The sequence below is a fragment of the Bos javanicus genome, chromosome 3 (genome assembly GCF_032452875.1).
Source record: "Bos javanicus breed banteng chromosome 3, ARS-OSU_banteng_1.0, whole genome shotgun sequence".
NCBI classification, from domain to species: Eukaryota; Metazoa; Chordata; class Mammalia; order Artiodactyla; family Bovidae; genus Bos; species Bos javanicus.
This window is the reverse complement of record NC_083870.1, coordinates 33,555,970-33,578,634: the sequence shown is the minus strand read 5'-3', so window position 1 is coordinate 33,578,634 and position 22,665 is coordinate 33,555,970. Positions and strand designations below refer to the sequence as shown.

Genomic DNA, 22,665 nt, shown 5'->3' with positions numbered 1-22,665 from the left:
CTCATAGTTTTAAAAATGGAACAAGAACAGCAACTAGGTATAATCTTAATATACAAACAAACACAAACCAGTTTTTGTTTCTATCCAAAGTCCTCGCATGTAAGACAGTCCTAGCCCATGTGTATGCATGCTTGGTCATGTCTGACTCTTTGCGACTCAATAGACTGCAGCCTGCTGTGCTCCTCTGTCCATGGGATTCTCCAGGCAAGAATACTGGAGTGGGTTGCCATTTCCTCCTCCAGGGCATCTTCCCGACCCAGGGATAGAACCCGTACCTCTTGTGTCTCCTGCATTGGCAGACAGTTTCTCTATACCTCCTCCAAGAAATCCCACACACCATGGAGCCAGCTCTGTTGGTAGTTTGGGATGATGGTGTCCTTCCTTAGGTGGCTGCCTCCCTTTTTGAGATTTGGCCCTGATGGTGGCCTAGGAATTTATCCACATCTTAGTTTTAGGCTTAGGGAATGGTGAAAATCTTAATGATGATGTGTGTTTAGGTCTCACACATGGCCCTGACCTTTTTGTAAAAACTTTAGTAATGACTGTTGTTCAGTTGCTAAATCTTGTCCATCTCTTTGCGACCCCATGGACTGTAGCCCTTCAGGCTCCTCTGTCCATAGGGCTCTCCAGGCAAGAATACTGGAGTGGGTTGCTATTTCCTCCTCCAGGGGATCTTCCCAACCCAGGAATCAAACCCGAGTCTCCTGAGTTGGCAGGCAGATTCTTTACTGCTGGGCCACCAGGGAAGCCTGGTAATGACTGACCTAGATCAAAAAGGAAAAAAATCACTTTAGAAAGAGAGAGGGAGAAAAGAGAATGAAAGGAAGCCAGCTTGGAAATAGCCTTGTTTTATAAAGTAGAAATTTAAATTCTAAGGATCTTCTTGTCCTAGAAGACTGGATCTTAGCACAAAAGGGCTGGCACTTCATAGCCCCTGATCTGGTCCTTCCTGCTCAGCTCACCTCCAGGACACAGGTCAGACTCTGTCTGTCTCTTTTTTACCCTCCATCACTTTTCCCTTCTCTCCTGTGTGCCAGGCACTGCTCACACAAAGATGAACAGGAGATGGGCTCCACCCCTAAGAAGCACAGAGTGTGGAAAGAAAGACAGACACATAAGCCTGTCATGCGGCTGTTGACAAGAGCTGTGAGAGCCCAGGGACCACGACTGGCTCTGCCAGAGGCAGTCAGGAAAAGCTTAAAGAGCAGGTGGTATTCGTACTGGGTTTTGAGAAATAAATATGTGTTCACCAGAAAGTGAATGGGTGCAAGGGAATTCCAGGCAGAGGAAACAGCCTGGACGAAGACCAGACTGTAAGGTCATGATGCTTTTGAGGGGTAGTTCGGATGTTCAGAACGTAGGATGGAAACAGATTTTCCAGCAGACAGTGCTGCTGCTCAGTTGCTCAGTCATGTCCAACTCTTTGTGACTCCATGGATTGTAGCCCACCAGGCTCTTCAGTCCATGGGATTTTTCAGGCTAGAATACTGGAGCGGGTTGCCATGCCCTCTTCCAGGGATCTTCCTGATCCAGGGATCAAACCCTCATCTCCCATATCTCCTGCATTGCAGGTGGATTCTTTACCCAATGAGCCACCAGGAAAACCCCAGTAGATAGTGGGGAGCCATCAAAGGTACTTCAACACGCAAATGACATGACCAGAGCTGTGTCTGTTTCAACTGGTCCTGTCTTACAAAATTTTGTGCTCCTTCCTGGTTGGAACTCTCCAAACTACCCAGAGCCCTCCCACTCTGTCTAGGTTTCTAGCCTGAGGTTCGAGCAGCTTGGTAGGACAGTCATGACTGACATCCATGAACTTAGATGGCATGCCTTCTAAGCGTAGGTAGTCCACCCACTGGGCTTCCCTGGTGGCTTAGATGGTAAAGAATCTGCCTGTGATGCAGGAGACCCAGGTTCAGACGCTGGGTCAGGAGGATCCCCTGGAGAAGGGAGTGGCTACCCACTCCAGTATCCTTGCCTGAAGAATCCCATGGATGGAGGAGCCTGGCAGACTATAGTCCATGGGATTGCAAAGAGTCAGACTGAGAGGATCATTTAAAAAAAAAAAAAAAAAAGCCATGCAGGAGAAGGGAGGTACTGAAGCTCTTTCCCACTGAGACTATGATTATTTTATTTTAAAAATAATCTCCAAATTTCTGTTAGGAGCATGTATAGGTCCCTAAAACTTTACTCACAATGCCAAAATCCGAATTGCCCTGAAATACAGAAAAAATGTTTATTCTTTCTCCCATAACTCATTTGGCAGTAAGTGACCTGAACAGATGTGAGGCTATTTATAGTCTTTATTCACTTGGTGTGAATTTTCATATTCTGCTTCAGAAATACAAATGCATCTGATTAAGGGTGCTGCCCCAGACCCTACAGGGGGTGTCATGCAATTATGTGGTATACACACCATATTATCCTTCTAAAATAAAATTAGAAGCAAAGCCTGCTTTCCAAAACCAGTCTGGCCTTCAGGTTTTTAGATGAGAAGATGCAGGTCTGTATTACCTTTGTAAAGAAGATGACTCGGCAAGCAGAGCAGGCCCTCAGCAGTGTGGGATGACTCTGTGCCATTTCTCTGGCCATCTTTCTTTCCCGGGTTCCATAGTGAACATTTTAAACCGCTTCCACTGTCTGAACCTTCTGACCTCTCATCCCAGCACACCTCACCCTTAACAGATGATTTGGCCTCCTGCTTTATGGGAAAAACAGGGGCCACCAAGACAGCAACTCCCTTAGATGACAGAGACAGAAATGAGATATACAAGTTTATCCACAGCTGCCCCATGCTGTCCTGCTTCCCTCATCTCCTATGGATGACAGCTCCCCTTCTCTCCTCTAGATCCCCTGCTCTCCATCAGCTGTCAAGTCACTGCATTAAAAACAAAAACGAAACAGCAGATCTAAAAGCGACCCTCCAGTGATTTCTTAGCCTTGCCCCGACACTGCCCTGTCTTTCACTCCCAGCCTAGCTTCCCCACCGAGTGTCCACCTTTTCTCCCCATTTCTCACCTCTCCTCCTTCCTACTTGTCTTCTGGCCCCAGGACTCCCTGAACATCTCCAGCTGAGCTCACCCCTGCTCTCGTAGCACCTTTCACTCCGTGACACGGGTCCCCCTCCTCCCTGGTAGGCTGTTTTCCCACGGCCTCCATGACCTCTGTCGCTTTTCCTCCTGCCTCCACTGCTGCTGCTCCTCTCCCTCCCTTGTTTGAGCTTCTTCCCTGCTGGCTTTTTTGGCTACATTAGTTGCAGTGAGCAGGGGCTACTCCCTAGTTGCGGTGCATGGGCTTCTCATGGCGGTGGCTTCTCTTGTTACAGAGCACAAGCTCTAGAACATGGGCTCAGTAGTTGCGGCACACAGGTTTAGTTACCCCGTGTCATGTGGGCTCTTCCCAGACCAGGGATTGAACCCGTGTCCCCTGCACTGGTAGGAAATTCCTAACTCCTGGACCAGGAAAGTCCCCTCCTTCCTGCTTTAAACTCGGAGACCTTGACTTGGCCCCGGCTCTTGCCTCTTCTCGCTCTACCCACAGCCTCAGCTGCAGTCCCTTCTGGTCCATCTGCTTCTCACACATCATGCCTCAAGCTCTGTGCTCCCCTCGAAGCTCCAAACTCATTTGTCTGACTGCTGGCTTGATATCTCCTTGTAGAGATCTCAAGGACACATTAAACTCAATATTTCTAGAAGGGATGTCTGGACCTCCCCTGTTCAAACCCCATCGAGTCTTGCCCCTCTTCCACTGTTTCCATCTCCACCCACTAGGGTCTGCAGGCCAGAGATGTGGCCGTCACCCTGGCATCTCTCCCTCCAGCGCCCCCCATCAGCAGTCCATCACTAAAGCAGGCTTGGGTTTTCCCGCTATAGCCTCTCCATCTGTACCTCCCTAACCCCAGACAATGCCACCATTATCTCCCACCTGGGCCCCAGAAAGTGTTTCCTTGCAGGTCTGCTGCATTCGCTGGTTTCTTTTAGAAATGCCCACCTGACAGTTTCCTACCGCTTTCACACCCCTCACTGCTTTCCCTGTTCAGTGCTTTTTTAGGATCAAGACAGGATCCTCACGCTCGTCTGCTCAGGCTCCACTGACTCTCCCAGCCTCTCCTGTTCCACTCCGGCCTGTCCTCAGCACTCCAGTCAGGCTGGCCTCCTCTACTTCCCTTCTTCCACACACCCCATGTGAAAAGGGTATCCTTCCTTTTCCCCCTCAGGGCCTCTGCACACACTGTTCCCTCTGTCTGAGTCCTCTTCCCTCCCTTTAGTGAGGGGCTCTAACAACCCTTTCTGGACTCCCTGGTGGCACAGTGGATAAGAATCTGTCTGCCAATGCAGGAGACACGGGTTCAATCCCTGGTCTGGTAGATTCCACGTGCCACCATGCGCCACAGCTACTGATCCTGCGTGCTGCAGCTACTAAGGCCTGTGCACCTAGAGCCCATGCTTCACAACCAGAGAAGCCAGCACAGTGAGAAAGCCTGTGCACTGCTACAAAGAGTAACTGCCCCCCCACTTGCTGCAATTCAAGAAAGCCCAAGTGCAGCAATGAAGACCCAGTGCAACCAAAAAAAAAAAGATCTCTTCCTCTGGAAGCTTTCCCTGACCTGACTCAACTCAAATCCCCCATCACACGCTCTCCTAGAATTAGGTACCTGGCTTTCTCAGCCCTTGTCACTTTTGGAACTTAGCATCTGTTTATAGGCTCGTCTGACCAATGTCCATCTCTCCAACTAGAACGTCAGCTCCATGAGAGCTGGGACCTTACCTGCTGTGGACCAGGCCTGGTCCACAGGGTTTGCTGAGCGAGTGGCTGATGTCGTATCCACAGGGAGCCCCCAGCACATTATAGCTGTTGAGAGTACGGTGAGGGAGAGGGGGTGGGAGGATGCAAGGGGCTCTTGGCTCCTTAAGGTCTGCACATTGGGCTTTCTTGGTGGGCCAAAGATGGCTTTATCTCTTCAGCACATGATGGGAGACTGTAATCTCCCTGGAATTCGAATACTAGCCAGCCAGGCAGTGCTCCCGGGCCTCCACCTGTGTACAGGACCCGAAGCCAGAAGGCTCTGCTGTCACCTTCCTTTTCTCCTCCTCCTCCCTGAACCCATCATTCTGCCAACCTCCATGCATGCCACCACCTTCTCAGCTGGGGAGTGACTCCTGGTGCTCAGACATGACTGGGAAGCTGCTGAGATGCTGAGCTTCTGCCCTCAGTGTTAGGGCTGAAATATCAGAGCTGGAAGAACCCAAGCCCATAATTTTACTGTGCCCACAAGGAACAGACTCCCTCACAGGCATGCAGCAAGGGGCAGCCGGCCTGGGACCATGTGGGGCTGTCCCCGCAGGGGAGGCAGATTTTCTAGTTCACTCCTTGCCTTCCTCATCTGTGTGGAGTCAAGTCACTTTGGTCAGCCTCAGCAGCAGAGGTCTGAGGGGAAAGTGGTCAGAGGAGTGTAGCTGCAGGCCAGCTGTGTCAGGAGCTGGAGCTGGGAGGATGCCGCTGCCCAGTGTCGGACAGTCTGTATTTAGTAACTCCTGAGTCTCAGCGGGCTGGCTCCAGTGCTTTGAGTGAGTTATTTCATCCTTGGTCTTAGTTTGCTCTTTCCAAATATGAATAACAATTCCTTCCCCTCCACCAAAAAAATTCCCCCAAACACCCGCAAAAACCAAAAGCCCACCCCTGGCTTGACCTGGTCAGAGGCCTTTTGTCAGGATTACATGATCCTGTGCACGAGGCACTGCTTGAGACTGTACATTTGATCTTCACAATCACTTTGGGAGGGAGTTGTTCAGTCGCTAAGTCGTGTCCAACTCTGCAGCCCTATGGACTGCAGCAGGCCAGGCTTCCCTGTCTTTCACTGCATCCTGAAGTTTGCTCGGACTCGTGTCCATTGAGTCGGTGATGCCATCCAACCATCTCATCCTCTGTCGTCCCCTTTCCTCCTGCCTGCATTCTTTCCCAGCATCAGGGTCTTTTCCATTGAGTCATCTCTTCACATCAGATGGCCAAAGTGAAGCTTGGAGCTTCAGCTTCAGCATCAGTCCTTCCAACAAATATTCAGGTTTGATTTTCTTTAGGATTGACTGGTTTGGTCTCCTTGCTGTGCCGTCCAAGGGACTCTCAAGAGTCTTCTCCAGCACCACAGTTTGAAAGCATCAATTCTTTGGCACTCAGCCTTCTTTATGGTCTAACTCTCAAATCCGTACATGCCTAATGGAAAACTCATAGCTTTGACTATATGGACCTTTGTCAGCAAAGTAATGTCTCTGCTTTTTAACATGCTTTCTAGGTTTGTCACAGCTTTTCTTCCAAGGAGCAAGTGTGTTTTAATTTCATGGCTGCAGTCATTGTCCACAGTGATTTTGGAGCCCAGGAAAATAAAATCTGCCACTGTTTCCACTTTTCCCCCATCTATTTCCAGTGCAGTGATGGGACCAGATGCCATGACCTTTGTTTTATGAATGTTGAGTTTTAAGCCAGCTTTTTCACTCTCCTCTTTCACCTTCATCAAGAGGCTCTTTAGTTCCTCTTTGCTTTCTGCCAGAATAGTGGTATCATCTGCATATCTGAGGTTGTTGATATTTCTCCTAGCAATCTTGATTCCAACTTATGATTCATCCAGCCCGGCATTTCACATGATATACTCTGCATATAAGTTAAATAACAGGTGACAGTATATAGCCTTGATGTACTCCTTTCCCAACTTTGAACCAGTCTGTTGTTTCATGTCTCATTCTAACTGTTGCTTTGTGACCTGTGTACATTTCTCAGGAGATAGGTAAGGTGATCTGGTATTCTCATCTCTTTAAGAACTTTCCACAGTTTGTTGTGATCAACACAGTCAAAAGCTGTAGCATAGTAATGAAGCAGAAGTAGATGTTTTTGTGGCATTCCCTTGCTTTTTCTATGATCCCACAGATGCTGGCAATTTGGTCTCTGGTTCCTCTGCCTTTTTAAAATCCAGTTTGTACATCTGGAAGTTCCCGGTTCATATACTATTAAAGCCTAACTTGAAGGATTTTGAGCATTACCTTGGTAGCATGTGAAATGGGTGCAATTGTATGGTAGAACATTCTTTGGCCTTTTGGGACAAAGACTTTATTATTATTCCCATTTTTCAGCTGAGAAAACAGAAGCTCATAAAACAGGCACCATCACTTGCCTAAGCCTTCTCAACGGTTTCAAGAGGGAGTCAGACTTAGATCTGGGTCTGTCTGACTCTAAAATCCTATGCCGGGCCCAAGCCCTAGTCGCTGCCTTGAGGAGCAAACAGTAAAGGGAAAACAGACATGAAAATGTTTGGAAGTTACTCCATGCCCTCTAGATGCTGTGGAGGCCCTGGCTCCTCTCACGTCTGAGGGTCTGGCAAGGGGTCCCCTCTCTCAGAAGTGTCTGAGTTCTATGCTTCGAGTTGGGTGAGCTGAGGGGGTGGTTCTTCTGTGATCTAGGGCATGTGCAAATGAACTTTAGGTCTTTTTCTTTTTTGGAAAAGGGAGTTTGGGTGAGCAAGAGGGAGAAGTTGGTGTCTTTCTCATGGTTGGAAGTGGAGGAGGTATCGGGGAGATATTGGTGTTCTTACTTGTCTTGTACTATTGTGTGGGCTGTACGCTGCATGACTCCAGGAGGCACCATTCACACTGTAGTCTGAGTGAATGACACTCCCTAGAGTTTGCCCTACACATCATTGCTGATAGCCTTGAAGATGTTCCTTGATATGATAGCTCCATGGTAAGCAGTGATAGCAGTTAAAATTAACTTGGAACTTACTATTAAGCACACAGCATTGATTTTATCTTACCTAGGGCCCACAACAATCATCTGAAGTTGATACTATTTTTTTTTATTAAAGTAGAGTTGATGTACAGACTTCCCAGGTGGCGCAGGGGTTAGGAATTTGCCTGCCGATGCAGAAGATGCAAGAGGTGCAAGTTCAGTCCTGGGTCAGGAAGATCCCCTGGAGGAGGACATGGCCACCTGCTCCAGGATTCTTGCCTGGAAAATGCCATGGACAGAGGAGCCTGGCAGGCTGTAGTAGTAGTCGTCCATGGGGTCACAAAGAGTTGGACGTGACTGAGCGCACGCATGGGCGTACACACGGGCACACACACACTGGCACACACACACACGGGCACATACACACACATGCACACACACAGTTTTTGTACGATATTGTTAAAGTTACAGGAGTACAATATAGTGATTCACAGTGTTTAAAGGTTATACTCCATTTATAGTTATTATAAAACATTGGCTGTGTTCCCTGTGAGGTACAGTACATCCCTGCAGTTTATTTGAAGCCTAATAGTTTGTGCCTCTTCACCCCTACTCCTATGTTGCCCCTCCCCACCTCCTCCAGCTGGTAACCACTGCTTTGTTCTCTGTGTCTGTGAGTCTGGTTCTTTTTTGTAATGTTCACTAGTTCATTGTATGCTTTAGATTCCTGATACGCTTGTTTTCTGCGTTTCACCTGTGGGGAACATGAGGCTCAGGGGGCTGGGGGAGTTGCCCGAGGTCACACAGCCACAGTTCTTTACCACTGTGCCACGCTGCCTCTGTGAGGCTGAGGAAAGGGGGTGTGGTGGAAATTCTACTGCAGGTGAATAAAGCTCTTTTTTTTTTTTGGCTGCCCCACGTGGCTTGTGGGATCTTAGTTCCCCCCATCAGGAATGGAAACCAGGCCACGGCAGTGGAGGTGCTGAGTCCTAATCACTGGACTGCCAGGGAATTCGCTAAAGCCGTTATCTCTGTGTCTCTTTTCTTCGCCCTGCCATGGCTCCCCCTCCCCGGCTGTAGCTGGACAAGATGTTGGACCCCCAGGTCTGGCGGGAGGCAGCCACACAGGTCTTCTTCGCCCTGGGGCTGGGCTTCGGGGGCGTCATAGCCTTCTCCAGCTACAACAAGCAGGACAACAACTGCCACTTTGATGCCGCCCTGGTGTCCTTCATCAACTTCTTCACCTCGGTGCTGGCCACCCTCGTGGTGTTCGCTGTGCTGGGCTTCAAGGCCAACATCATGAACGAGAAGTGTGTGGTCGAGTAGGTGGCACCTCTCCTCCTGTCCTCTCTTCTCCAGTCCACCTTCCCCTGGGAGAGCCCCCCTCCACCCGGGCTGGGGGATGGAGGTCAGAGCAGCTCTCTGTCCTCAGCCCTGGACCACAGGGCCAGCTTCAGAGATATCTGTGTCCATGGTCTTCAGTGACCTTCCTGGGTGTCTGCGAGGTGCCCCTGGATGGTGCCCAGTCCTGCCTTTTTACCTGCACTTTTTTTTTTTTTAATGTTTTTACTTTGCTGTCTCTTTTGTGCTGCAGAAATGCTGAGAAAATCCTGGGGTACCTCAACAATGACGTCCTGAGCCGGGCCCTCATCCCTCCCCACGTCAATTTCTCCCACCTCACCACCAAGGACTATGCAGAGATGTACAAGGTCATCAAGACTGTAAAGGAGGACCATTTCTCAGCCCTGGGCCTCGATCCCTGCCTTCTGGAGGATGAGCTAGATAAGGTATGGGGGAGGCTGTCCTTCCATGGACGGGCAGGAAGACAGATGTGGGAGTGCAGGGCCCAGAGACAGGCTATGGGTGGCTGGAGCTTGGGTGCAGAAAGCCACCAGGGACTCATTCTTTGGCTTGATAAGCAAGGATCTACTATGTGCCCAGAGTGAAAGGTACTGGCCAAAACCCCTGCCCTGAGGTAGGCTGATTCTCACTGAGAAGACAAGACAGACACATCCCAGAAATCCCAGGGAACGGGACAGCTCTCCCGTTTCTTGAACGGGTTTCCTGTGCAGCCATCACTGCCACGTGGAATGCACTGGGACCTGTGCCTTAGACACGGCATACAGGATGCGAGTCTTTGCATTAGTGTCTACCCCTTGCTGCCTGTCCCTCCGGGCCCTCATGGCAGCTCTGAGAGCTGAGTGTTAATGTTGTCTCCTGTTTTACAGGCAAGCAGCCTTTAAGTTGGGAGCATGCTCGAGATCTCATAGCTAGGAAGTTGGGGAGCCAGGGTTCAAGTCTTGATGCTTCTGCCCCTCCCCCACTGGCATGGCCACAATGACCTTTAGCCCCTGGGGAAGGCAAGGATATGCTGCCCTTCGTTAACAAGCAGGCCCAAGCTTAGACACTCTGCTTCTGTCCCCGTTTGCACAGCCAGAGACTTTCAAAGTGTTCCGTGAGAAGGGGTAACAGGAGACAGACATGCCCATGGGGTCCTGGGATCCAGCTCATGCCAGGGCGCACTGGGGGCTGCGCCAGCTCCCGTCTGTCAGCCTCTGCCAGCCTCCATGGAGCCAGGGATGGTGAAGCTTTCCCTGCTTGTTAAAAAGTCATTGTTCAGTTGCTCAGTCACATCTGACTCTTTGCAACCCCGTAGACTGCAGCACACCAGGCTTCTCTGTCCTTCGCTATCTCCAGGAGTTTGTTCAAACATCAAGAACCCCATGAATAGTTGAAAAGTTAGCTGCATTCTACTGGCACCGACCTAATGCTCAGGGACTGAGTCCCCTGTCACCTCTCTCATGTGATCAAGAGCTAAAAGGCCCTGTCTGGGCTCCCCTGCCCTGGTTTCTTCCCCTGACAGTATAAAGGACGGCCCCCTTCCTTGAGACCCTGCCCCATTCTCACAGGTGGGGCCTGGTCCTCTGGATAGAAGTAGGATTTTTTAAAAATATAATACAATCTTGATAACAACCAAATAACAAGAACTACTCTCACACAGTTGGGGTGGGTGTTCCCTGACCCTGACGCTACAAGGAGAGCACAGAAGTGACGTCAGTGGACAGTGTGTGGTCAGATCCCCATGAGCGGGGGACCCAACATTGCAGCAGTGGTTCTCTACCTTGGCTGCCCATCAGATTCCCCTGGGAGCTTTATAAAACCTTAATATCCAGCTTTACCCCTAAGCCAAGCAGATCATTGTCCTTGGGGAGGGACTCAGGCATCAGTGTTTTTTAAAGGCTCCAATGTGAGTCCATTGGGCAGCAGAGGCTGAGACCACTACGGTAAGGTCTGGAATTCAGAGCTGGGGGCGGCTGCACTACTCAGAGGAGGAGAGTCTTGAGCTGGTTATGTTTCTAAAAGAGAGTATCTTCATGTGAATCGCTGGGGGTCCTTGGACAATGCGTAGATTCCAGGTCTCACAGGTGAAGTCCCGAATTAGTGTTTTACTCCCTGGGGTGTATTCTGATGCCCACTCAAGTTTGAGACCCACTGGCCAGAAACAAGAGAATTTAGGTGGGGGCAGGGATCACTGGGAAAGAGGGAACGGTTATTCCTAAAGCTCCAAGGGCAGAGAGAAGGAAGCAGGAGGCTCCCAGGTGGGCATGGCCCCCACTGAGCCCCACCCTCTGCCCCCACCCTCAGTCTGTGCAGGGCACAGGCCTGGCCTTCATTGCTTTCACCGAGGCCATGACGCACTTCCCTGCATCCCCCTTCTGGTCTGTTATGTTCTTCCTGATGCTCATCAACCTGGGCCTGGGCAGTATGATCGGCACCATGGCGGGCATCACCACACCCATCATTGACACTTTCAAGGTGCCCAAGGAGATGTTCACAGGTAACTCCTCCCAGTGGTCCCCAGTGGCCTTGTGGGCTGCCCCGGGAGGGTGGGGGGAAGTGATCAGGTGGTGGTTTTGACTTTAGAAAGATTTGGTTCCCACTGGGTTATTCATGACTCCATACTTAGAAAGCTTCCCTACCCCCACCCAACCCGGGATGCATCTGGAACCACCCCAAGAAGAGCAGTTCAGAGCCAGAAGGGAGAAGGCTATTTGGGAATCTGTGCCAAACCTGGGCTGGGAACTAGGCCTCTTTCTTGGTTCACTTGCCCCTCTCCCCAAGGGCCTGCTGGGGTGTCTGGGCAGGATGGCCTCCTTCCTTGCCAGCCCTGCACCCTGTTTCATCCTGATCACTCCCAGCTCCAGGGTGCTCCCCACCTAGTGGAGTGGGAGCTCAGAACCTGGGCATCTGGACCCCTGCCCCACTCCATATAGGGCTGGGCCTTCTGGAGGGTGAGCTGCAGGCCTGCTGGGGGGAGGGCTGGGATGGGAGGAACCTGGGGGCCCTGAAGACACCCCAGGCCCCACCCACCCTGCACCTTTGCCCCCACACTGGCCTCCCGGCTCTCTGTAGTGGGCTGCTGTGTCTTTGCATTCTTCGTGGGGCTGTTGTTCGTCCAGCGCTCCGGAAACTATTTCGTCACCATGTTTGATGACTACTCGGCCACCCTGCCGCTCACCGTCATCGTCATCCTCGAGAATGTCGCGGTGGCCTGGATCTATGGGACCAAGAAGTAAGGGGTGGGGGTGCGTGGGGAGAGGTAGGGAACAGGAGGAGAGGTCCGTCCCCTCATGACTCCCTGGAGAGTGCTGTGTTTCCAGGGTTGCTTGTGATTTAGGCAGGAGGTCACAGAGTCAGAATGTTAGCCAGAAAGTGCCCCCCTACAGATCATTTAGGGAAACCAAGTCTCAGAGAGAGGATGCAATTGCCCAAGGCTGCTTGGCTGGAGTGAGGCCATTCTAGTTGCAGTGCGTGGGCTTCTCCTTGCAGTGGCTTCTTCTGTTGCAGGGCATGGGCTCTAGGCACGCAGGCTCAGTGGTTGTGGTTCTCTGGCTCCAGAGCACAGGCTCAGTGGTTGTAGTGCATGGGCCTAGTTGCCCTGAGGCATGTGGGATCTTCCTGGACCAGGGACCGAACTCATGTCTCCTGCATTGGCAGGCGGATTCTTAACCACTGAGCCACCAGGGAAGCCCTTAATAATGTTTTAAATCTGTGATTACACGTGTGCTTTATTCTTAACTGCATTAAGTTACAAGATCTAGCTGTGGGTCTAATAACAGTGGTAATTTCTAAGTAGTGATGAGCATGAATGAGATTTGTAGGTATCTCAATTGTAATGTGATAGAATATCTGTGATTTAAGCAATTCTTTACAGCCTCATGGGTACTGATAATACTGCTGTCATTGCTTGCTCTTGTAATAGAAAGAAACACAAGATTTCAGTTAGGTGTTACTGAGGTAAAGATGATTTTTTAAATGCTATTCATGTACACAGTCTGCCAGTCTTCCGAATTCCACCCATAGGCCCAATGGTTAGAAACCTGAGTCGGGGCAGCCTTCTGCCTTTGGACGCCAGGGACAGGCACTTCTACCTCTCTTCCAGCAGGGGGAGTCTAGAGCCAGGTCGGTGTGAGTGGGGTTGGGTGCCCAGGAAAGCCCTCTGGAGCCTATCCACGTGCCCAGGGCATGTCCTGTGGCCTGTACCCTTTCCCTGGGTGAGATGTGATGTGACATAGTCAGAGTAAGTTAGAGGAGGTCAGCAGAGGCTTTTCAGAGGCCAGCAGGGCCGCAGAATAATGTACTGAATGTGAAGAGTAGAAGAGCCTGGAGAGAAGGGACTGGTTGGTGAGTGAAGGCTTTGGAGGAGGAGTCTGGGGGTATTGGGCAAGTGCAGTGGGGGTGCCAACTTCTGGACTCTCTGCTGCTCCTGGCAGGTTCATGCAGGAGCTGACGGAGATGCTGGGCTTCCAGCCCTACCGCTTCTATTTCTACATGTGGAAGTTCGTGTCTCCGCTGTGCATGGCTGTGCTCACCACAGCCAGCATCATCCAGCTTGGGGTCACGCCCCCAGGCTACAGCGCCTGGATCAGGGAGGAGGTGAGAGCGGGGGCCTGAAACCCCAGGGATCTGGGGTGGCATCTTCCCAGGCCTTTAATACAACAGGAAACAGAGATAAACCCTTACAGGGCGACTACTCGATGCCGGGCCCCACCAGGGGCTCTGTACATCTGATCTGTAACTTTTCAGCAACCCAAAGAGAGAGGTGGTTTTATTGCTATCACACACATGGGAAAACAGGCAGAAAGCTGAATGCACTTGTCCAGTCTTTCTAACCCATGTTTCCCCTCCCTGTGGATGACTCTGTGACCAGCCCAACTTTACACAAGTCTAGAAACTTGGGGAGGCTCTTAGCCAAGGGGACCAGCTGACCCGAGGATCAGCGCCTGATGACCCCAACTCTGCCAGTGCCTGGGCAGTGCGGGAGGGGTGGGAGTGGGGAGGAGTCTGAGAGGGTGAGGCTGCTGCAGAGCGAGGCAGGCGGCAGCACTCACCCGTGTGCACCCCTAGGCTGCCGAGCGCTACCTGTATTTCCCCAACTGGGCAATGGCTATCCTGATCACGCTCATTGTCGTGGCCGTCCTGCCCATCCCTGTGGTGTTCGTCCTGCGGCACTTCCACCTGCTCTCTGACGGCTCCAACACCCTTTCCGTGTCCTACAAGAAGGGCCGCATGATGAAGGACATCTCCAACCTGGAGGAGAACGACGAGACCCGCTTCATCCTCAGCAAGGTGCCCAGCGAGGCGCCCTCCCCCATGCCCACTCACCGCTCCTATCTAGGGCCTGGCAGTACATCACCCCTGGAGACCAGCGGCAACCCCAATGGACGCTATGGAAGCGGCTACCTCCTGGCCGGCACCCCTGAGTCAGAGCTGTGACCACTGCCCTGCTCTGCCCGCCTCACCCCCACCCCCAACACACACACCCAGCCAGCCCACGTGTCCCCATCTAACCTCGCCTTCAGGCCAGGCCCTCAGCCCAAGGAGTGGGGCTCTGCCCTGCCTCATGCCCCACCCCTGTCCCAGCCGACTTGTGCTCCCTAGATCTGAGTGGGGGCTGGGAGAAGCTCTGTCCCCCGAACTAAGCCCCCACCCCAGCTAACCTTCTGAGATCGTCTTACCAAATTGCAGCTGAGTAGCTGGAACCACCCAGAAGTCCCAACTCCTGGCACAGGGGAGTCTCCAAGCGGCTGCTCTCGAGTCCCTCCCTCTCTTGCTGGTGCCTGCAGTTCTTAGGTCTTGGGGCCCCTTAGGTCTGTGCTGCCAGGTGGTGGCTGTGGTGAGGGGCATCGGGATGGGTTAGGCAGGGTGTCCTGGCCCAGAGGTGCCCAACTGCAGGTTAGTGATGGGACAGAGGTGCCAGGACTCAGGGCTCTGATTTGGGGATGGAGTCTGCAGAAATCCCCAGGCTCGGCTTGGTGAGGCAGATGGCTCCCGCTGGTTTGAGCATGAGCTACGGCAGCAGAGGTGGTGAAATGAGGGAGCTCCTAAGCACCTTAGCACCCAGCTCTAGACGGACCTTCCAGTGTCCTCGGCCTTGCCTGGGGTGGGTGGGGAGTGCTCCCACATCCTGCCTGAGAGGGCGATGACTGGCCCCAGAACCATTCCCCCTCCCTTAGGGCTGAGCCTGCCTGCCCTCCTCCCACCCCTGTCCTGGAGCCCAGAGTGGTGCCTCTGCCTCTGCCTTGGGAGAGGAGAGGTTTCCAGAGCACACCTAATGGTTCCCAGCACAATTCAGGTGATTTGGAGCACAATTGTGAAGCACACCCCCTCCCCTCTCGCCCAGGGCCTGCCTCTCTTGCTAGTGGCAGCTTCTCTCCTGGAACAGGGGGCCCTGGAGTTCAGGGGCTCACACCTGGAGAAAGTGATAATTTCACTGCCCCTCTGGGCCACCTCCACTCTCCTTGGATAAGCACAGCCACCCGGTGTGCACGGCATGTGTGGACACCTCAGAAACCTTTCCCAGGCTGCCTGGCCAGTGGTAGGGAGGGCCACATGCAGTGCTGGGGACACCGAAGCTGCCCAGGGCAAGGGCCGAGACTCTGTCCTGCGTCCCAGCCTTGAAGCATCCCCACCCATGCTTACATTCACTCCCCCAGGATAGGGTTGTAGGTTAAGAGGATTAGGTTCTGATCGGAGGTCAGAAGTGTGCGAAGCGATGAATGGACTGATGAAAGGATGCAAGGATGGGTGGATGGAAGGAAGGAGAGAAGGGACGGAGGGAGGGAGCAAGACTGGCTGGGACAGCAGACGTCCAGCTTTGAGAGCTGTGGTGGGCACGGCGGGGACAGGCCCTGGTGCTCGGCCTGACTCCCTTCACAGAGGGTCCTGAGTCACTCTTGTGCCTCTGAGTGCTCTCAGCACTGGGGCACAATAGCCCCAGATCCTCTCCTCACCTCTTAGTCCCTTGGCTTCCCCCCCACATTTGGGGTCCACTCGCCATCTCTCTTCCTCATCCCTCCCCCGCACATGCTCCCATTACCAGCCTTCTCAGCCCCACCCATCCTTCCTGAGTGTATGAGGGGAGGGGCGGCCCACATCTACACAAAGACATGAGCTTTGGGGCACAGCATCCCGCCTTAGGCACCCGTTCACCTGACAGCACCTCCTACCTGGCCCTATGCCTAATCCCGAGCAGAAATAGCAACAGGAAAATCAAGGCCCTAGGAGAGACACTACTATATATACTCTTCTATATATTCTGTTTCTATTGTATATTCAATCTGTACATGTGGGTGTAAATGCTGTTAAATGACAAACCCAATATTATACTGTGGCTGGTGGACTATTTTCATCCTCAGTGCTGTACAGATCTATTTTCATTGTATATTTGATATATTTTTAATTTTGTAGCGTGTGGCTGGACCAGGCCCTATCGTGCCAGCCTGTGACAGGGTGGCTGAGCTGGGGCCGTCTGCTTGATCCTGTGGGCTTGGTAGTGCTTAGAGCTGCTGCTGCAGGCTGGGCCCATCCCGTCGTGTCTCTGCCATTAGACGTAGGGCCCAGAGCTTTGTGTGTGTGTGTGTGTGTTTGTGTGTGTGTGTGTGTGCACATATGTGGGTGTGCGTAGGGTGCTGATCTATGACTCCTAGTGTGCACGTTCCTGAAGACCATGCTGCCTCCTCCTCTCAGCTACGTTGGGCAAGGCCTCAGGGTAAAGTCTTGTGGGAAGCCTGTGAGAAAAGCATATGCCTCTTGCTGGTGACTTACTGCCTTCACACTGTCAGGCTTGCCAGAGACAGGAAATCAGGGGTCTTAAGGGGTGGGAGAAGTCTGCACATTTATTTTCCAGCCAGACTTCTGGCTGTACCCACTGGCGTCACAAGCTCTTCATCCCCTGGGAGAGTGCTGGGTTTCTGACGATGCTCAGGCCCCCAGAGGGCCTCATCTCAGAGTGCCTCTGTCCTGCATTTGCCCTTGAGACATCCCTGACTGCTTAGAGAAGGCTGCCCGTCCTCTGTGCTTCTGACACACACACCTCTCTGCTCACTCTCAGGAGAGCTGGGAGTGGGCGGGGCCAGTGGGGTCAAGGGTAAGTGGGGCATCTGACAGGTAAGAGCCAGCCCCAAATTCTCTGGAGGAGCAGGAGGTGGCCAGAGAGGGCTGGGCCCCTGTGTTCCTGCACAGAGTCCCCAGGTGGCTCACTTTGGTGCTGTCCATGCAGTGTCCACAGGGAACAGAGCAGACTCCTGGGCGGGGCGGGGCAGGGTGGGGCAGGGGTGTCCCTGAAGGAGTCCCTGGTCCCTGGTCCCACCTCTGCCTGGCCTCCAGCCCCCATCACCAGCTTCTTGCTCAGGGAGCCCTCTCTGCTGAGGCAACCTGAAACCTGAGTGAGACCCATGTTGGGTGGACAAGTGGGCACACAGGTTGATGCCCACTAGACTGACTTTTGCCCTTGAGCAATAAGTCCGTGGGGACTGCTGCTTTCCTAGTGCCAGGAAGAGACCCCTCGAGTCAGCCTATAGGACGTGAGGCTAGGGGTCAGAGCCTGCATAGTCCGGGCCCGAGTAGGCCTGCAGTGTTACAGGCAGGGGGCTGCCCTCTGCCCTTCTTCTCAGCCGCACTACCCCCACCCCTTGCCACCAGAATACAGGTTGGGACACGCTTGACACCCTGAGCCCCCGCCTGGCCCCTTCACTGGGGCTTGCTGCCCCTTCACTGGGGCCTAGTGAGTGGGGGTGGAGAAGGAGAGCCCAGACTCCCTTCTCTTCTTAGGTACTGCTTTGTACAGACCCAAGCATACACGGCCAGCAACCCTTTCAGTTCTGGCTTCAGTTCAGAGCGATTCCAGTCCACGTGTCCCACGCTGGTCAGAACCCTGGGTCAAGGACGCTCGGCCAGGGGAGGGGATGAGGCACCGTCACCCCTGCAGCCCCTCCTTCCTCTCTACTCCCCACATGGTGTACAATAAAGCATCTGTTCTTACCAAATGCCTCTTGCCTTTCTGACCTGCTCCGGGATCAGGGAGAGGGGATGGGGAGGTCACAGATCCTGAGGACAGCTTTGGGGTGAATGCCCGGATTGGCGGGGGTGGGCAAGGACCGCTGTGGGAGTCTGGAAGCTGCCTGGCTGTCCAGTTGAGGAGTCTGAGGGGCATGAAGAAGGGCACGCATTTATTTCCCTAGGAATCGTCCAGAATGGTTGATAGCACATACGCTGGCAGCAGGCCTTATGGATTCCGAGTAGTTCACACGTCTGATCTCCTGTGATCACAGAGGAACAGCTCAGAAATGCACCGTTGTCCAGGTTTTTCCAAGTGAGGGAAATGAGGCTCCATCTGATGGTGTTTGGTGTCTGTGTACAAGATGTCATAGGGGAAATTCTTGTCCTGCTTTACTGCCAGGAAGAAAGCCGGTAAGTTCTGCCAGGGTGGAGGCGGGGAGGGCTGGGGGTGGGAAGGTGCCTGTGTCCAGAGGCCTGGGACTCAGGTAGGGGGCAGTTCTCCAGGAGCAGGCCGTGGTGTAAATTCTGAGGGAATGGCCCATCTCTTCAAGGTAGCTATCTCTTTCGCAAACTTCATTAGAAGGTAGAGATGAAATATGAGACTGTACATTGCTTGTTTTCTCAAAGTTCAATCTCAAGTATTTATTGAGCATCTGCTGAATGCTCAGCTCTGAAGAACAGAGTGAACCGGGGGGATAGGGGAAGCGCCACTTTGCTCACTCTCAAGGAGCACAGACATTGGAAGAAACAAAAAGTCTGGCTCCTGGGGGAGGCCCCACCCCACAGCACCCCACTCCAGTCTAGAATGAGGCTGCCTGATCCCTGACACAGCCTAAGTCCCCCAAGGAACTTTGCATTTCCTTTTCCTGCCACAGAAAAGAAAGTGGTGTTCCAAGAATGGCCACCAGATGGCATAACAACCTCTTGCTCCAGCTCCTATTCCACTTAACAGTTTGCATCTCTTATTCCTTTGTGGGCTAATTTATTCTTGAACAATCATTTATTAAGTGTCCACCATGAACAGACTCTGTGCCAGCTATGGATATACAAAGATAAATAAATCAGCACCCACTGTCCTGAGTTTGGAGAAAGGAGCCCCTCCTCTCCCACCCACCATCTCCAAATCTCCTCTCTCTCAAACAGGGGAATGTCTTGGTACTAAAAATATCACTCCTTGAAAATTAATTCAGTTCTTTGTTTGGAGGTAATGTTTGGGGTTGGAATGCCAGCCCTAAAGGACACATTGATTCACTAAGAAGCAGTATCACAGATTCTTGAGTTTGAGGGAGTTAAGAGTCAGATGTCCCAAGTTCAAGTTCAAATGACAACTAGACTTCTGCTTCCTGAGAGAATAATTAGAGAAAGTTATTTAAGCCCTCTGAACTTTAATTTTCTAGTCTGTAAGATAGGTATAATGAATGGATTGAATGAGATAACATGTTGTTATGTATCAATTTACTCCAAAGCTTAGCGGCTTGAAACACCCATTTTATTATACCGCGTGGTTTTTTGGGTGAGGAATTCAGGCAGGGCTTATCTGTGTGGCTCTTCTAGTGGCAACTGAGGTTGCTCAGTGGTATTCAACTAGCAGATAAGCTGGTCCAGAGGGCCCAAGGCAGGCTTACTCACATTCATTCAAATGACCGGCACCTCAGTGAGAACAGTTGGCAAGCTAAGCTCACGCACTCCCCAGACAACTAGACTCCACAGCTCAGTTCACATCTGGGTGGCCAGACTTGTATGCGATGGCTCAGGTTACCCAGAGAGACCATTTCAAGAGACAGGAGGTGGAAGCTGCCAATTTCTTAAGGCCCAGGCCTGGAAAATGGCAGTGTCACTTCAGCCATACTCTGTGGGCCACAGCATCTGCCCAGAGTTATGCTAAGTCACTTCAGTCATGTCCGACTCTGTGTGATCCCATAGACGGCAGCCCACCAGGCTCCCCCGTCCCTGGGATTCTCCAGGCAAGAACACTGGAGTGGGTTGCCATTTCCTCCTCCAGTGCATGAAAGTGAAAAGTGAAAGTGAAGTCGCTCAGTCGTGTCCGACCCTCAGCGATCCCATGGACTGCAGCCCTCCAGGCTCCTCCATCCATGGAATTTTCCAGGCAAGAGCACTGGAGTGGGGTGCCATTGCCTTCTCCAGCCCAGAGTTAATGGAAGGGCATACAGACCTCGCCTATTGATGGGAAGGGGACCAAAGGAATTGTGGCGTATTGGAGGATGCAGAGATCATCAGTCATTGGCACCTGAGTTGGGCACAAACAAGTAAGTTCTCACAGGAGGTGAATTGTTAAACTTGGGCCCTGCCCTGGGAGCAGACAGGGAGGAAGAGAAGGGCATGTGGGCAGGGGACATGGGAGACAACATCTTTCGCTGCATGTTTGCCCAGGCAGGTGGCATGAGCTAGGTTTGAGTCATGGCTCTATTGTCAACCCTGCCACATGAGGCAAGTCCCTGAACCCTCTAAACCTCCACTTTCTAAAATGAGGATAACAATAAAATCCCTTCCTCACAGAGACGTTGGGAAGGAAAAATGAACTCCTTGTAGTAAACCTGCTGGAATACAGTATAGAATTCTTTCTAAACTGGAAAAGAATAAGAGTTCATTAAATATTAGCTTTCTTTCTTCTTGCGACTAGAGTACATTCATGCACCTGCTTCATTCCAGGGCCCCCGTTACCCTTGCAGTGAGTCATTCTCCAAGAGCTATTCAGAAAGGTCAGTCTCAGCCTAAAACTCAATGAAATCAAGGAAGGAGGGGAGAGAAGGCATCATTTGAAGGAAAGGGAGTATCAAAGTGTGGAGGTCTCACCAATCCCACACACCTTCCTGCTCCCCCAACAACCATTACCAGCCAAACAGCCTCACCCAGCCCCACCCTGAGGGCCTTGGACAGAAGGAGAAGGCTTCTACAGATCATAGGCATGTGGTGGCTTTTTTTTTTTTTTTTTAAGGCCTCAAATTCTTTAACACTCAAGGGAGCAGAGTCCATGCTCCACCCCTGGAATCTGGTGGGCAAAAGCTTCCTTTGACCAATAGTATATGGCAGAAGTGATGCTACATGACTTCTGAGTCTAGATTAGAATAGGTTATGCCACTCCCACTGGGAGTTCTGGGGAAACCCAGCTACCTTCTAAGAAGTGCAACTATCCAGAGACCAGCCTGTGCCAGAGAGGACATGTGTTTGCAGGTATTCTGTTGACAGCTTCAGCCAAGCTCCCAGCCAACAACCAGCATCAACTGCCAGCCACATGGATGCACCACGGTGAACATTCAGCCCAGCTGAGCTTCAGATGTCTGCAGCCCCAGCTGACACATCTGCTTGCAGCTGTATGAGGGACTCTAAGCAAGGGCTGTCTAATAGTCTTTCCTAACTCCTGACCCATAAAATCATGAGCAAAATACAAAGCTTGTTGGATTTACACCATGAAATCTGGGTAATTTGTTTCACAGCAATAGTAACCAGAATATGAACCTTAGTGCTGATCTGGCCCAACGTTCTCATAGAACAGTCAGGGAAATCAGAGCCTCATAAACCATGGAGTTAGAGTCAAAGAGCTGAAAGGGACCTGAGTGTCAACCAAGTGGGGGCAAAACTGAGCCAAAGACTGCGTTTCTCCCAATCCAATGCACCCTCCAGTATAGCAAGATGCTGACAGGGAGGGCTCCGGCCCTCTTCTACCCTCATCCCACTGCCTCATTAATTCCATCCATCAAACATAAACCACATGTTCTGAGCACCTGGGACTGTGCTAAGCACTGAGAATATACAAAGAAGGATCCGGCAGGGGTCCCTGCTTTTGTAGAAGCAATAATAATCTGACTTGGCATGTCCTGTCCCTGTTATATTCCCCAGTGCTAGGGACTCTCCTGCATTTACTTACATAGTGGGAAGAAACCCTGGGAAATGGGGAGAAGACAATGTCTGCCACTTAACAACTACCCAGCCATTATTAGGATTACTCCATGTGAGCCATGGTGCCAGCTACAGAGAAGAGCTCCGCCCTTGGCTCCCTGGGTTAGAGCTGGCTGCCTTCTAGGTCTATCTGCTCTTCCCAGAGCTGACCCAAGCAGGGGAGGACCCTTAGGCTTCATGAGCATCCAAGAGAACCCAAAGTTCTTTCTGCCTCTCCAGACACCGCTTTCCTTTCTCCAAGACCCTGCTAGAGGGGACCGGGCCCATGGGGACTAATGAATACACTAATGGAATAAACCAGTTTTGCTGGAATTAGGCCCAAGTGGGAATAATCTGTACTCTTCTAGATGGAGAAGCACTGAGTGCCAAGGAGTCTTACCAGCTGGGCCCTGAGCTACTGTGTGTGCACGGGCACTCTGGCTCTCTACCCCCAGGCTAGGTCTCTACCTCAGCAGCCTTGAGCCAGGAGGGCTCTGGGGTCCACTTAGCTGCCCCAATCCTGTGATTCCCATGAATACTGTTCTACCTGCAGAAGCCACATGGACCCTGGGTCTTTCTTGACCCTTGGTGCAACCCCAGGCCCAGCTCAGTCTCCCAGCAATCACTGCTGCTCCTCAGGCCTGGACTCTCTCAAGGAGAATGTGCCTGTGAGTTGACACCCAGGTCCCTTCCAGTCTTTTGACTCCAAGTTCA

The 22,665-nt window shown here is 52.0% G+C and overlaps 1 protein-coding gene across 3 annotated transcripts in view; it reads left to right on the top strand.

The window, feature by feature from the left end:
- SLC6A17 (solute carrier family 6 member 17) overlaps positions 1–18,041 on the top strand; it is a 56,726-nt gene extending 38,685 nt beyond the window's left edge. For all 3 annotated transcript variants that reach the window (XM_061410883.1, XM_061410884.1, XM_061410885.1), the window contains exons 7-12: positions 8,794–9,035; positions 9,308–9,500; positions 11,359–11,551; positions 12,127–12,286; positions 13,488–13,650; positions 14,122–18,041. In XM_061410883.1, coding sequence (XP_061266867.1) covers positions 8,794–9,035; positions 9,308–9,500; positions 11,359–11,551; positions 12,127–12,286; positions 13,488–13,650; positions 14,122–14,490 — 1,320 coding nt within the window. In that variant the 3' untranslated portion in view covers positions 14,491–18,041. The remainder of the gene's footprint in view (positions 1–8,793; positions 9,036–9,307; positions 9,501–11,358; positions 11,552–12,126; positions 12,287–13,487; positions 13,651–14,121) is intronic.
- The last annotated feature ends 4,624 nt before the right edge of the window (positions 18,042–22,665 follow it).